Source organism: Papaver somniferum, chromosome 6, assembly GCF_003573695.1.
Source record: "Papaver somniferum cultivar HN1 chromosome 6, ASM357369v1, whole genome shotgun sequence".
In the NCBI taxonomy this organism is placed as follows: Eukaryota; Viridiplantae; Streptophyta; class Magnoliopsida; order Ranunculales; family Papaveraceae; genus Papaver; species Papaver somniferum.
In genome coordinates this window covers 151,347,625-151,361,037 of record NC_039363.1, presented here as the reverse complement: position 1 = coordinate 151,361,037, position 13,413 = coordinate 151,347,625, and the positions used below count along the sequence as shown (strand labels likewise).

Sequence of the window (13,413 nt, the reverse complement as noted above, 5' to 3'; positions counted from 1 at the left end):
GACCAGTAAGAAACCAGATGTTCGAGCGAACCCAAAATTTGAGCAACCAAGATCAACGTCTGAAAACATGATATAAGGCGAAGTTTATAATAAAGATGGGGATGTTTAGGTGAAAATGGGGGACCGCCCTGCCACATGCTGATACAAGAGAGGGGATGATTTCTGCACAAAATGGAGAATCTGAACTTATATAGCAACACACAAAAGAAACATGTATGCAGGAGAGAAGCTTTGACTGGTTGACTGACTATTCTGACAGTAAGAGGTAAGCCAAAAATAAGGGAGTTTCACTATCCAATGCCCAGCAGAACCCCGTCAAACACAAAACCAAGAAACCCACTTAGTGGTCCCTCCTCTTTAGCCTTCCTATCCGAACACAACTAGTAAAAACAAACAAAAAAACAAGAACAAAAAAAAGAAAAAATGAGAAGTTTTTTCCCGACAAATACTTGGATTTATATTCATCGCATGAAGCACATGCTGGAACAAGGTATTATCGTATTACAATTACAGTAATGTTGCGGCTAGATCTTACAGATAAAAGCATTTTAAGATGGATTAATAGGTAACCTATATAAGAGAGGTACAGAATAGGCATCAACTTGATGGTGCATTACCGTAAGTCTTCCACTGATCTTTCTTGAACATTGTGTTTAATAATCAAGCGCAATCCCATTAGTCAGATTTCTCGAGTCCTGATGGTTGACATAATCGTCATCACAGCTGCTGCTGCCGCCGCCTGAAAGCCTTTGAACCGAGTTCAATACCTCTAGGTCTTGATTGCCCATCTGCTGAACCTCTTGTGGCGAGAGTATCTTTATACACCACACATTGTTTACAAACTCCCTGAACGAAAAACAGTATTCACTATTATCAATGAGGAGCTCAAAATCAACCATCTGATAACCAGCATCACTTATCACTTAATTGAGAAGATGAAGGACAAGCAGAGATGTGATATCAACAGCTTATATCAGAAGAGTACTTAACTCTAGGTTTTGGAACAATTGCAACAACAGATCATATCAGAAGCAATGCGACACAACTTGTTAATGTCAAGACAGTCATTAACAATGTCATGCTGATGCAATGCCCCGTATCATAAAAGATGAATGACAAAAAAAAAATTAATCATTTTCCATACAAACAAGTAAGATCATGATTAGTGATATGCAGCATATGCCCTACAATCTAAGTGTAGACATCCTATAAACTGATCCGTGTTGGATCTGCTCAAGTAGCTTAGCAAGTGATAACTTCACACGTAAAAAGAGTAGGTCTGAGAGAAAAAGAATCTTACTGCCAGGGGTCGTCGCCAAGAAGAAGAACATCATTCTCCCGGTCAACAAATACAAGCTGCCAGCCTGATCTCAAAGGGTCTTCCAACTGGCCTTCAAGGCCAAACATTCGAGCAAGCTCACCACGAAGGTCATGATAGTTGCTGAACTTTGAAATGTCCAAAGACCTCCCAAAGGACCCTGATTTGTGAACCTGCAACCAGAATTATCCACATCAGCTAACAACATATGTGAAAGATTTTTACTAGTCAAAGTAGTCAGTCCCAACATAAGTTAATGATTAGAATAAAAAGAAAAAGAAGGAAAAATCTAAACGAAACAGAAGAGAAAATATGTTAACAAAAAAAAAGAGAAAACAAGAGAGATTTTATAAGCAAGATCGTGACAACAGGGTAAACTGTGCTAAATCTGACCTCTACCTATATATCAGAGATGAATACACTAGCAAATCAGTGATACCTGTTTGGTGCGAATTAAAATGACAAAAGGGAAAATTCAACCGTATTATATAGTTCATGTACTTGTCTTCCGTCCAACAAAATATAAAAGATGCAAGATGTACTAACCTTTACAAAGGTTCTAGTTGGTGGATTCACTTGCCCCACATTATCCGGAGATTGCAGAAAGCCGGATTCATCTAAACAACTGGAAGTAGGATTAATCGGGAAATCAGCGCCTGCGGAACCGAGAAAATTAGAAGCAGCAAAGGGCGATGTTGTTGAATCAGTCTCACCGCCACTGATTACTCTTAGGTTAGGCATCTCATTTTGCATTAGAAGTGATGCGGAATCTATATTAATCCCAAATAGAGTATGATTATGTGGATCTCTGCCACCCTCTTGGTCTACCGAGCATTCTCTACCAGGAAATGGTGGCAACGAAATGGAATTTTGGGACTCATTTGATTGTCGTGGCTCCAACTGGTCAACATGGGATAGACCATTCTGAACTGCTGCAGCAGAAGGGTGCAGAGACTCAACTGCGGGTCGCTTGGATGGCCAGCCACCAGAAGAAACTAGAGGACTCGTTCTAGGCAGGTTAAGCAGATGAGACGCTTCTTCCTGAGAGTATGAACCTAGAAGACTATGCAGTGGAGAAACAGCAGAAGTGCTTGCAGGGACTCCACTGGAATCGGCAAAATTTTGCTGGCGGTGCGATGAGATGGTTTGTAGAGATGCAGTAGGAGAAAGAGACGCTGACGGCATCTGAGAAAGGGCAGAGGCGTTATTTGGATTCTGCTGCTGTTGATGCTGCTGATCCGAAATTTGCTGCTGATGCTGTAGTTGAAGCTGATGAAACTGTTGATCATTGAACGAATGCCGTTGCTTCAGTTGTTGATGGAGAAGCTGTGCCTGTGCATGGAGCTGAGCCTGCGAATGAACCTGAGACTGTGCATGTGCCTGAGCCTGTGCCTGTGCATGAACTTGAGACTGAACTTGTACTTGAGTTTGCGCCTTTGCCCGAGATGGAGATTGAGAGTGCGATTGGGACTGGGGTTGAGATTGGGATTGGGAATGTGACTGGGACTGGGACTGTGCTTGAGGCTGAGATTGAGCCTGAGACTGGGATTGACCTTGAGCTTGAGCTTGGGCCTGTGCGTGTGCTTGAGACTGAGCTTGAGCTTGGGCCTGCGCGTGTGCTTGAGACTGAGCTTGAGCTTGAGCATGTGCGTGTGCTTGAGACTGAGCTTGAGCTTGAGCTTGAGCCTGAGACTGAGCCTGGATCAAGGCCTGCCCCTGAGCCTGAGTCAGGGCCTGTACCTGAGCCTGAGTAAAGGCTTGCACCTGAGCCTGAGCCAGAGCCTGAATCTGGGCCTGAGTCAGAGACTGCAGTTGTGCCTGAGGCTGAGCTGGAGCCTGAGCCTGAGCATGTCCTTGTGCCTGAATCTGGGTCTGGCCACCGTGAATGCCTTGAAGAAAGGAATTTTGAGTTTGACTTTGTGGCAATCTTTGCGTCTGCATGATATCAGAAATGCTGGAAACATTCTGAGGCTGCGGGAATTGGAGAAGGGATGTTGGGCCTTGTTTACAAGCATCAACGGTCCTCATTTCTTGAAGTGCTGCAGCAGCCATTGCTTGGTACATATCAGGTTGCAGACCAAGCATGGACGCATCAAGCCGTGGTTGCTGCATCCACGGTCCAAGGCCCTGGAAGTTTAGAGACTGAAGTGCCCTGTCCCCACTATCTCCTTGGAGCCACATGAGTGGAGAACTAACACCCAGATCATCATCTTTACCTGAATCAAAGGAGACATTGATAAACTCTCCTTTGTGATGTATAACAAAGTAAAGTTTATACATAATCACAGGAAATTGAAGTGATAATAGTAGCATATCACGCCTCAAGCATCTATACGCAAGCATACCATGGAAAGGAGGTATCCCTGATGGCCATGGCCGCTTAAGCCTGAGAGGAAATGGGGACGGATACATTGGGAATGTTGTTAACGGTTCAATCTCCCAGAGAGATACTCTTGGTTGTCTCTCCCCTGCAGTGGACTCATCCCAACCAACCTGCATAATTAAGGAGCAATCAGGGATTTGTTGGCACGTGATACTGGGATAAGAAAAGTAGTTGGAATATGAAAAGATATCAAGCACGAGTTCCATCTGATTATTTACTGCAAGAATCGCTTAGAACAAACCTTCACAGACCGCCAATGCGAGTTTGGCCAACGAACAGTATCCAAGTCACTTACGCCAGTAATTGTACCCATATATCTGGACACTAACACAACTGTGTTAGCAGAAGGTTGTTTATAGAGACAGATTGACATTAGTTATATCCAAAAAAACAAGATAAACAAAGAAGTGTACACAATTATGAATGAATTCGCATCAGCTAAAAAAACAATTAGTTATATCCAAGTCAACTCAGTAGTTGCTGCACAGTGATGTCATTTCTCATCTTAGATTTGCACACACACAAAAAAAAAAAGATAATGGAACCACCCATCATACCAAAAATCCAAAAACCTTCACTCAAAAGAGAAAAGATGTCTCATGAACATACAGACAATAATCTATGAATACCTTCGATATACAAGTCAGCAACTTGCTGAACAGTAAAAGCTTGTCCTATTCCAAAGAAACAGCCAGCTTAATAAAGCCAAATAATTGGAAGATAGACCAAAGACATTTTTTTCTTTCCTGTGCTTTCTTAGTGTAGAAAGACACAAGACAACCCCAGGTTTGGTTTACAACTGATGCTGCAGAGAAACTCAAATCAATTCAAAAAAGTCTTAAATGTTGCTACTCAAAGATGCTGCAACATCGGTCAAGATAGCTCACTAGTGCAGATTCATTCGGCTGGCATGGCATTTTACTATAGTATTAATTACTAAGATGCTACTTGGCCGAGGAGATTTCTTTGACAGGAACATATATTGTTGCCTGATATTTCCATACCCATTAGGAAATACTGACGACCCTGTGCACTATGGATACCTTAAAGTGAACCAAACAAACTTAGCATATGGAATATACCGTCGAACGCTTGACTCTTCCGTCTCAAAAAGCATCCGAAAGCGCATCCCAACAGAAACTCGGGTGTGATAGACAGCTTTTGCAAACCTGGTCAGAGGTATGACAAATTCTGAAGGACTGGCCCTGAAAGCAAAATAAAAATTCATTTCAAAACTAAGGATGCGATAGTAGTAATAAAATAAAACTACAATCTGCTGAGTTTATTATTCACAGAAAGCCACCTTGGGTTATAAAATATAGTGAATCGACTATTTGTAGCAGCTGCATGAGCTGCTGCAGCTAGGAGCCCTATGTGCATGCTATCACTTGATAAAACCGAAGATGGCATCACAGTCTGTGGCCTGTGAGCACGCCGGATCCCCAGGAATAACTGATTCTTTTCGTTCCTGGTGAGAACAGAATGCTTGAAGATCAACTGATGTATTATTCAGTCTAGGAAATAATATAAAGAAGTAAATGAATGAAGAGAGGATGATGCATAAGAAAGCTAGAATAGATGTACTCTGAATGCTCCTACCAAATAAAGAGAACAGAGTCACCCGCAACAAGTCTTTTCGCACTTACAAAAACACTCCACCCTGTAGTAAGGAGATGCCTTTTTGGCTGACCTGCAGAGCAAACACATCGAATATAAAACCTAATAAGCTCAAAAGTTCAAGCTTCTAAGGTATAGAGACTTGAACTAACCTAAACAAGCACATCAGAAACATGAACAGATCAGCAAGCACTCACAAAGTTATATCCTCCAATACATGTAGCCCAACACAAACATCATCCATAACATGGAAGACACAACCAGTTAGCAACTTTTTACCATCTTTAGATGTTACTACCTAGAATAGTACTAATCTTGCACACTTAATGTTAAAGAGTAAAGAAAGAATTCTTCCTTTACCAGATGCAGACATTTCTTCTTGCTGGATCAACAAATTTCCATTTTCCCATCTTATCCGGTAACTATGTTTGAGTTTCATTTAAAAATCTAAATGTTTAAAGCTTCTGACGGTAGTGGCATCTCAAAAAGCTAGCCTACTGGTACAACAAGAGTATGCCTAATGAGAAGCACAAAGCTTAGACCTAAACCACATTAAAAGTGGCATCTAGAGAACACGTATAGCGTGTTTTCAGGACACACTGGGGTATGTGCCTGAGGCTCAATGCAAGACAAGCCGCCTGCGCAGAGCATGCATCAACTTTCATGTCATCCTGATGCGACATTAGAAATCTGGCTACTGTTTCCGTTTACAACACTGGCACAGAAGCCTGGTAACTCATCGTTTTGCAACCTCTGATTAAAATGGCATGTACTGATCAGCAACCAACTGCTTTGCAACTGAACAGACTAAGAATTTAATGGTTGATATTTCCTCTTCATATTCTGAATTTTGAGTTGTCTAGAGATACTAACAGGATTACATACTGTTTTTCCACACATGTAAAATCATATCCCTTAATAGGTTACTGGCAACGTATGGAACCTTGCAAATTGACAATATTCGACACTTATATTTGGTTTTCTGCAATTGTACATTGATAGAGCTGGAGTTTGTGATTCTTAATATTAGCTATTTTATGTTTACTACACTGAATCATACCGCGAAAAATATGCCTGAACTTCCACTCATTATCGTGAAGATCCCTAGCAATCAACTCTTGCGCAGGAGGTTGCTGGGAGAAGTCCTGAAGCACAAAAAATAAAAGCAATAAATGGTACAATGCAATAACACAAAGTGTATGTAGATTAAATATGTGAAGAGTCCTAAATGGATGAAATTACAGATAAGAAATAGTGTCATACGAGTGGAGGAAAGACTTTTTCGGCTGCCCGTCGAGGAACAGAGAAACCACCATGAGTACTAGTATCACTTGCGGTCAATGTTTTACAGAAATAGTTTGTTGGCTGTTTGTTTGCAGTACCCATGTCTGCAGGTAAATAAGCATCTTTTTGCTCTTGCTACAAAAATAAATAGAAAACATTACACAAATTGAAAAAAATGAAACTGACATGCAAACAACCATGAAAACTGCATGTGGAAATGGACTACCGGACTCAACGGTTGCAAGGTCATTTGCGCATATACTTCATCCGTCTCCACATCTGCCTGGAATTCAACAAATTGTGAGACCAAAAACTGCAGCTTATAATACTGAGACAAAATGACAGAGCGGGATCCGTACATGCATAGTCACATTATGTAGCAGACAAATCAGTTGTGGAGACAAATTCGGGTAATTTGGGATATGAGCATCAACTTCCTTGTTTGTTGATGCCGCGACCTGCACAAACAATGTGGCTGATTATGATTATGATTTTTAAAACGATGATGATAGCATATACCCGAGTCATATGTTGAATAAGTGGGAAAAAACCAATCCTAAAGGACCTAAAAAGAAAATTTTAAATTTCATAAGAAACCAGTTTTTGACATGATATTTCTGTAAGTGCTATAAATTCCTGATCAAGAACACAACAAGGAAGGAAAGACCGGTAGATTCATAAACTGTTGAGCGCCAGAACAGTTGCAGAAACAAAGATGCGAGAAGGAAAATCTTTCGAAGTATGAAAAGAACGCATATGAAGCATCTACAAGAAGAAATTCCATGGGGTATCATGTCGGCTAAAACTTGAACGGACCTAGTGAGCTTCCATGTTTCTCGCAAAATAAAATGAGAAATAGCTCTTACCATGTGTTCCCCGATTATAATAACAACAACTAATATAATGATTACTCTATCAATTTATCTTACTAACAAAAATTGAAACTTCAATCTGCAAAACACATAACTCCACCACAATATGGTGTAATGGTATGGTTTCAGAATCTGACTGCAGGAGCAATAAACTGCAGAAAGTACAAGCATCATATTATATCTAGAATTTGTTCGAAGGATGTCGCACACTGACCTGTTCACTGTGACCCTGAGGAAAGTAGACCACGCGACTTCCGAGAGCAGGTAGAGAAACAAGTGGGCCCGCACATGCATGCCACAGTTCAGAATTTAAACATCTCTTTTCTGCTATGTAAAATGATCCAAACCTCAGAAATTGGCACAAAATAAAGACGCCTGCAGATATTGGTTCCTAAAATGTTTTGCAACCTTAAAGAAAAACATACTTGACCAGGTAAATGATTAGTGCATGTGTCGGACAAGTTAAATGATACTAGCCGACTAAAAACCAAAGTCAGGGCCTTCAGACCAAGCCAAAGCTACCTGAAGGCTCCATGTCACCCTTCATGGAAGGACTACCAAAACTAAAGTCAGAGCCTTCAGACCAAGCCAAAGCTACCTGAAGGCTCCATGGTGGAACATTATGATCTAAATTAACCAAAGCTACTTCCTAAGGAAGGCATGCCTCCATAAAAGTAGAGGTTTTCAGATATCGGTTTCACACCTTTGAGAACAAGGGTTTAAACTTCTAAAGCCCCAAACAACAGAGCTGCGCTTCTCTGTAACTAGTTTGTCTTTCATTAGGAGTCAAAATTTCAGAGGTTTCCTAAATCTCAAAAATTGAGCAACAACCATAAGTATTAAACTAAATCGTCTGCAATTAAATATTGTGGAGGACCAGTCCATTCAAACAATATGAATCATACAACTAAGTTCAAAAACAGGGATCTCATACTTAACTCAATTTGCTGCAAGAGAGTGAGAATGTCAGAGAAATCTTACTGAAATAGCCAAAAAAGAAAAAAAAATGGATTTCAACATCTGTGGGGCTTACCTTCCTGAGTCTGCTGATTTAATCCAGAAGAAGACAGCCTCATTATTGAAAACTCAGTCTATACCAAAATCTGCTTACTAATATTTTAGAATGTCGACAAGTTGATGCCCAAATCCAAAAGTCCTCTTCAACGTCACCAAATTCCCCACCATGACTTCACTTTTCTCTTTATAACAATCTTAAATCCCCCCAAAAAAAGAAATCTTCAATTATATCTAGTACTCATCCGAATCCCATTTCTCTAAAAGAAATCCTTCTTTTTAGCCTCATCCGTACCTGTTTGTTCTTCCACCCCCAAACCCTAAAATCCAAAATATTTCAACCCAAAATCAAACACATTTCTCCTCTTGTACAGTAAAGTTAGGGTTTCAAACTCAGAATCTCAGAGCAACCAAATCCAAGTTAGTTAAAAAGAATGTAAGCTGTGGGAACTTCCAAGAAATATGTAGATCTCAACCTAAAGAAGATAACTTAGAGCAGGAAGATGAAGCATTGAAGTGCAAACCACGTATAAGACTTTAAAAATGAAGATTTGGAAAGAGATAAGGAAAGATTTGAATCTTAAACCCTGGAAGACACTACAGATCTCTACTTCCAAGACAGAGAAAAATAAGTGAGTCAAGATTCGTTTGTATTTGTCATGAACCGAGCATTTATAAGAAGCACAAATTCCAAATCAAAGACTGGTTTGGATGAGGAGGAGGAGGAGAAGGAGAATGAAGTAAACACAGTTTGTACTGAAAAAGTTGCCCCCTTTTTCAGGTTTTTTCTTCTTCTTCTTTTCTAACTTTTGGGTAGCAACAGTAAGACAACTGTTTACTGCTACTGTTTCTGCTGCTGCTGCTGTTTCTTCTCTTCTTCTTCTTTCTCCTTAGTCTAATAACCAATAAATACAACCGCCATTATTTTTAGCTTCCTATTTTTATATATAGAGAGAGAATAGAATAAAATAGGAATGAGAGAAAGAGGAAATAGTTTAATTTTATACTACTGGTTGAGTTGTGAAGTAGTGATCAATTCTTCAAGTGATGTAATTTTCAGATAGTGATTGCGAGAGCGAGAGAGTGACTGTTGGAGATATAATCAGGTTTTACTGAAGTGGACTCCTTTGAATGTATATGGTAATAAATGCCGTGGGAATAGCTTGTTTTTCCAAATGTATATGAGACTTAGGAAGCACGGAGGCACCTTAGATAGATAGAAACAGTGACTTACTGACACATTTTACATGTCTATTTAGAAAATTTTGCTCTTTTTAGTGATACACAATTTTAAAGGACGTCGACTTAGATGCATGTTGCCGTGTAATAAGCCACCTTTCTAGCAAGAGGTAGGAAGGAACCAAGATAATGCGATTTAACTGTGTGTCAGGTCACTTGGATAGTAACGTAGGGAAAGTGCTGTAAACTCGAACAATTACTAATCTATTTAACTGCCATAAATTAGTTACGAGTAGATATTTGCAGTTTCGGACGGCCCATTATGAAGCATGCCGCCAAAACGTAGGTGCTGTCTCTTGTGGTTTTTGTTCATTTAGGTTGGTAAACTGAACGTCCTAGATTAGATTTGCCAGTTGGTTAGTTTGCCTAATTAGAAATAGTCCAATGAAAAGGGACATTAAACAGACTAATCATTTATAAGGATGATTTGGGCCAAAAGACTAATGTGCCCACTGCCTAATTTGCCGGAGCCTCCGACCATAAACAAGCTCAAACTTCTAAGGAAAGAATGTTTAGTTAGAGCTTCTCCAATGGTGTTGTGTGTGTTTCCTAGATGGAATCACAAACAAGACATCCTTATTCCAGTGTTAACTTAAATTTAGGGGAAAAAAATAATTCATCTCCAATGATGTTAGTTGTGATATTTTTTTAATTAAATGTAAATTTTACTTTTAGTAATTTTAAGATTTTAGTAGAACTAAAAATGGTTATTTAATATATTGGAATTCATTTTAGTTAAGTAAAAGCTTACTAGGATAGCTTGACATTGTCAAGGTGAATGTCTAAAACTAAGCTGTGGAGATTCACCTTGACAATGTCTAACAAAAATTAAGCCGTGTCATCTTCACATTGATTTAAGAAATTGGGTTAGACAAGAATTTTAGTGAAAATCAATGTGTATCCTATATGCACTTAGACATTTATCATCACATACATTCCATTGGAAGAAGCTCTTAGGCTTAGTCTAGTGGAGATTCAAGAATCGGCATTTTTGTTCATCCAGTCACCCAAGTTAAACAATCAAGCCTTATGGGAATCCATGATTAATTAAAAAAAAAAAACGCTAAGTCATAGAAAATACGACGTCAAACCATTAGGCGTCTTTTGAAATATTCTTTGGACCCATTCAACATTCAACACAAACCCATGGCTCCTAAGTCCTCCATAACTTAAATCTCTCTTTTAATCTCTTCGTTCATCATCTATTTCAATGGTAGCAAGCATCTTTTTTTTCGGATGTTCTTGCGGCCGGCTATTCAGTATTCGATTCCAAATCAAACCCATGTAATCCTATTTGTCTCGGCTTCAATCTCTGTCTTGATCTCCTCCATTCATCTTTGCAGTTGACGACAACAACTTTCTTTACTGGAAACAAACTCTCTTTTTTCCCTATTTTATCTCGGTTTCAGAACTTATTCAAATATTCATAAACTCGTACCTGATGTCGTGTTGTTCCTTGTCCTGAGCTTCCAACCCCTTTGTAAACGACTATAGATCTATGGCTAGCCACAATGACGAAGCTCGACACTGAACTGAAGAACGAGACCTGATGATGCAAATAATGGTTTTAATATTTGTTTGGAGATTGAGTCCAAATTCGATTTCAAATCAAACCCGTGTAATCCTCTTTGTCTCAGCTTGATCTCCTCCATTTATCTTTGCAGTTGACGGCAACAACTTGCTTTACCGGCAACAAACTTTCTTTTTCCCTATTTTATCTCGGTTTCATAACTTATTCAAATCTTCAAAAACTCGTACTTGATGTCGTGTTCTTCCTTGTCCTAAGCTTTCAACCCTTTATAGACGAACATCGATCTATGGCTAGCCACAGTGACGAAGATCGACACTGAACTGAAGAACGAGACCTGATGATGCAAATAGTGGTTTTAATATTTGTCTGGACGCCAAACCATTAAGCGTCCCAGTGTTGATTCTCTATCTCACTCAACAAAATTGATGAATGCTTGGTGGAATCAGAGGAATAGACAACGCCTTTTGCGTTGAAAGTTGCTTATTGGGTCTCCATTAGAGTAAGCCTTAGAGCTCCCTGGAGTTATTTCTTTTTCTTTTTTGAAGCATAACGGAATTACACGAGGGTACTTTAGTATCCATGGAGTTGGCTAATATAATTTGGTTTAGGAAAAATGGGATGGTAAGATCTCGTAATCAATGATTTTTCAAGGGGGAGTTATACCAAGGAGGTTGAAGAACGGTTTTGATAAAATGAACCAAGCTTTAGAAGTACATTTTGGTCCATTGTTTATCTTTTGTCGTTCTTAGCGCCAGCAGCATGACCCAGGTTTCCACCATCAATGCGGTGGTGATACCCAGAGGTTGTGTTGTAGCTGTCATAACCGTTGTCATGGAATCTCTGCAGATGAACCCGTCCCTAGCATGACTAGGGTGTCCTCTAGCTTCTCCATCTATATTTACCTTCACCGAGTCTAGTATCAGGGGACCCAACTTGCTGAAATTATCATTGTAGTTCATCGAGTGTTGTAGTTCTGGTGTTATTCACACAATATTTGTCGGTTGTTGTTTTTGACGATGGATGAGCCCATTTCTAGCTAGCCATAATGACCAGATGAGGAAGCAAAAAGAGGTGGTGATATATGTAAGGCCCTTTGCTTATAAAATTTGGGAAATTGGGGGTGGGGGTATAAAAATGTATTGGGAATGATTTTGGGTGGGTGAAAATTGGGTGAGAATGATAAGCCAAGCTGCCGTGGAAACATGGCATTGGGTAAAAAGATGCACCGCTATTTCTGGTGCAATATTGCAGTTTGGGCAAAAGTTGGTAGTGGTGAGGTGGATTCTATTGAGGATGTTGAAGGTGGTTAATCCTTCGTTCATTGTTTTCCACAAGAAAAATTGAATTTTTGGCGGACATGGTAATGCTCACAAGAAAGTTATTGTGCGTAGATTATTTTTTTTGTGTATGATACTAGGGTTAGGCATTTATATCCCGAGGTTGTTGTGTATCTGCCATATTTAGTATGCATGTGGGCAGATGATCTTATCAGGTGTCTTATCCTGAGGAAGGTGGATGCTTATAATTCTTACTTCTACCGATTAAGGGCGGTGGTATATTTTTTCATGAACCCAATTATCGGAAAAAGGACAATGATATTGGTTATTTTCTTAAAAGGTTGACTTTGGATTGAATCCATAGGTTGTATTGTGGAATCCAGTTTACCATGATAAGGGTTGAGAAGTTGTTCTCAATATTGGAAGATATGTTGCTTGAAAGTAGGTATGAGGGAGGCTAATAATTTACATTGTGCGCTAGCCGTTAAAGAGGTGGGTAGAGTATCTATAAGAAAAATACATTCTTGTTTGAGGTATTTCTCTTAGTAAATGATTTTCCAAATGGAGTTTGGGTGTTTATATAAGATCCAAACTCTCTTCATTATAGGGATTCACGTGGTTCGGTTTGGCTTGGTTATGTGCTAAAACCAAGAACCAAACCAATATCTCTTATGAAAATTTAAAAACCAAACCAGGCCATGCTTGGTTTATAATTTAGAATCCAAAACCGTCACGTCGGTTTTTTCTGGTTTCAATTATAGTTTTGATTTTTTTACTCAAATCAAAAATTTAATTATGAAATTCAATTTGTTATAAGTAAACAAAATTATCCTATTTAAAAAAAAAACTAAAGCAAATCATATCTTAATGAAAAAATA

The 13,413-nt window shown here is 39.3% G+C and overlaps 1 protein-coding gene across 1 annotated transcript; it reads right to left on the bottom strand.

The window, feature by feature from the left end:
- Positions 1-415: 415 nt before the first annotated feature.
- On the bottom strand, positions 416-9,502 carry LOC113289803 (auxin response factor 6-like). Its single transcript, XM_026539180.1, has 14 exons — positions 8,508-9,502; positions 7,689-7,798; positions 6,962-7,060; positions 6,829-6,885; positions 6,582-6,737; positions 6,379-6,463; positions 5,301-5,391; positions 5,005-5,169; positions 4,784-4,906; positions 3,943-4,018; positions 3,664-3,811; positions 1,865-3,534; positions 1,301-1,491; positions 416-846 (listed from the first exon to the last, which is right to left on the bottom strand). The coding sequence occupies exons 1-14, from the start codon at positions 8,548-8,550 to the stop codon at positions 654-656; spliced, it is 3,207 nt and encodes a 1,068-aa protein (XP_026394965.1). The 5' UTR covers positions 8,551-9,502; the 3' UTR covers positions 416-653.
- Between the last annotated feature and the right edge of the window lie 3,911 nt (positions 9,503-13,413).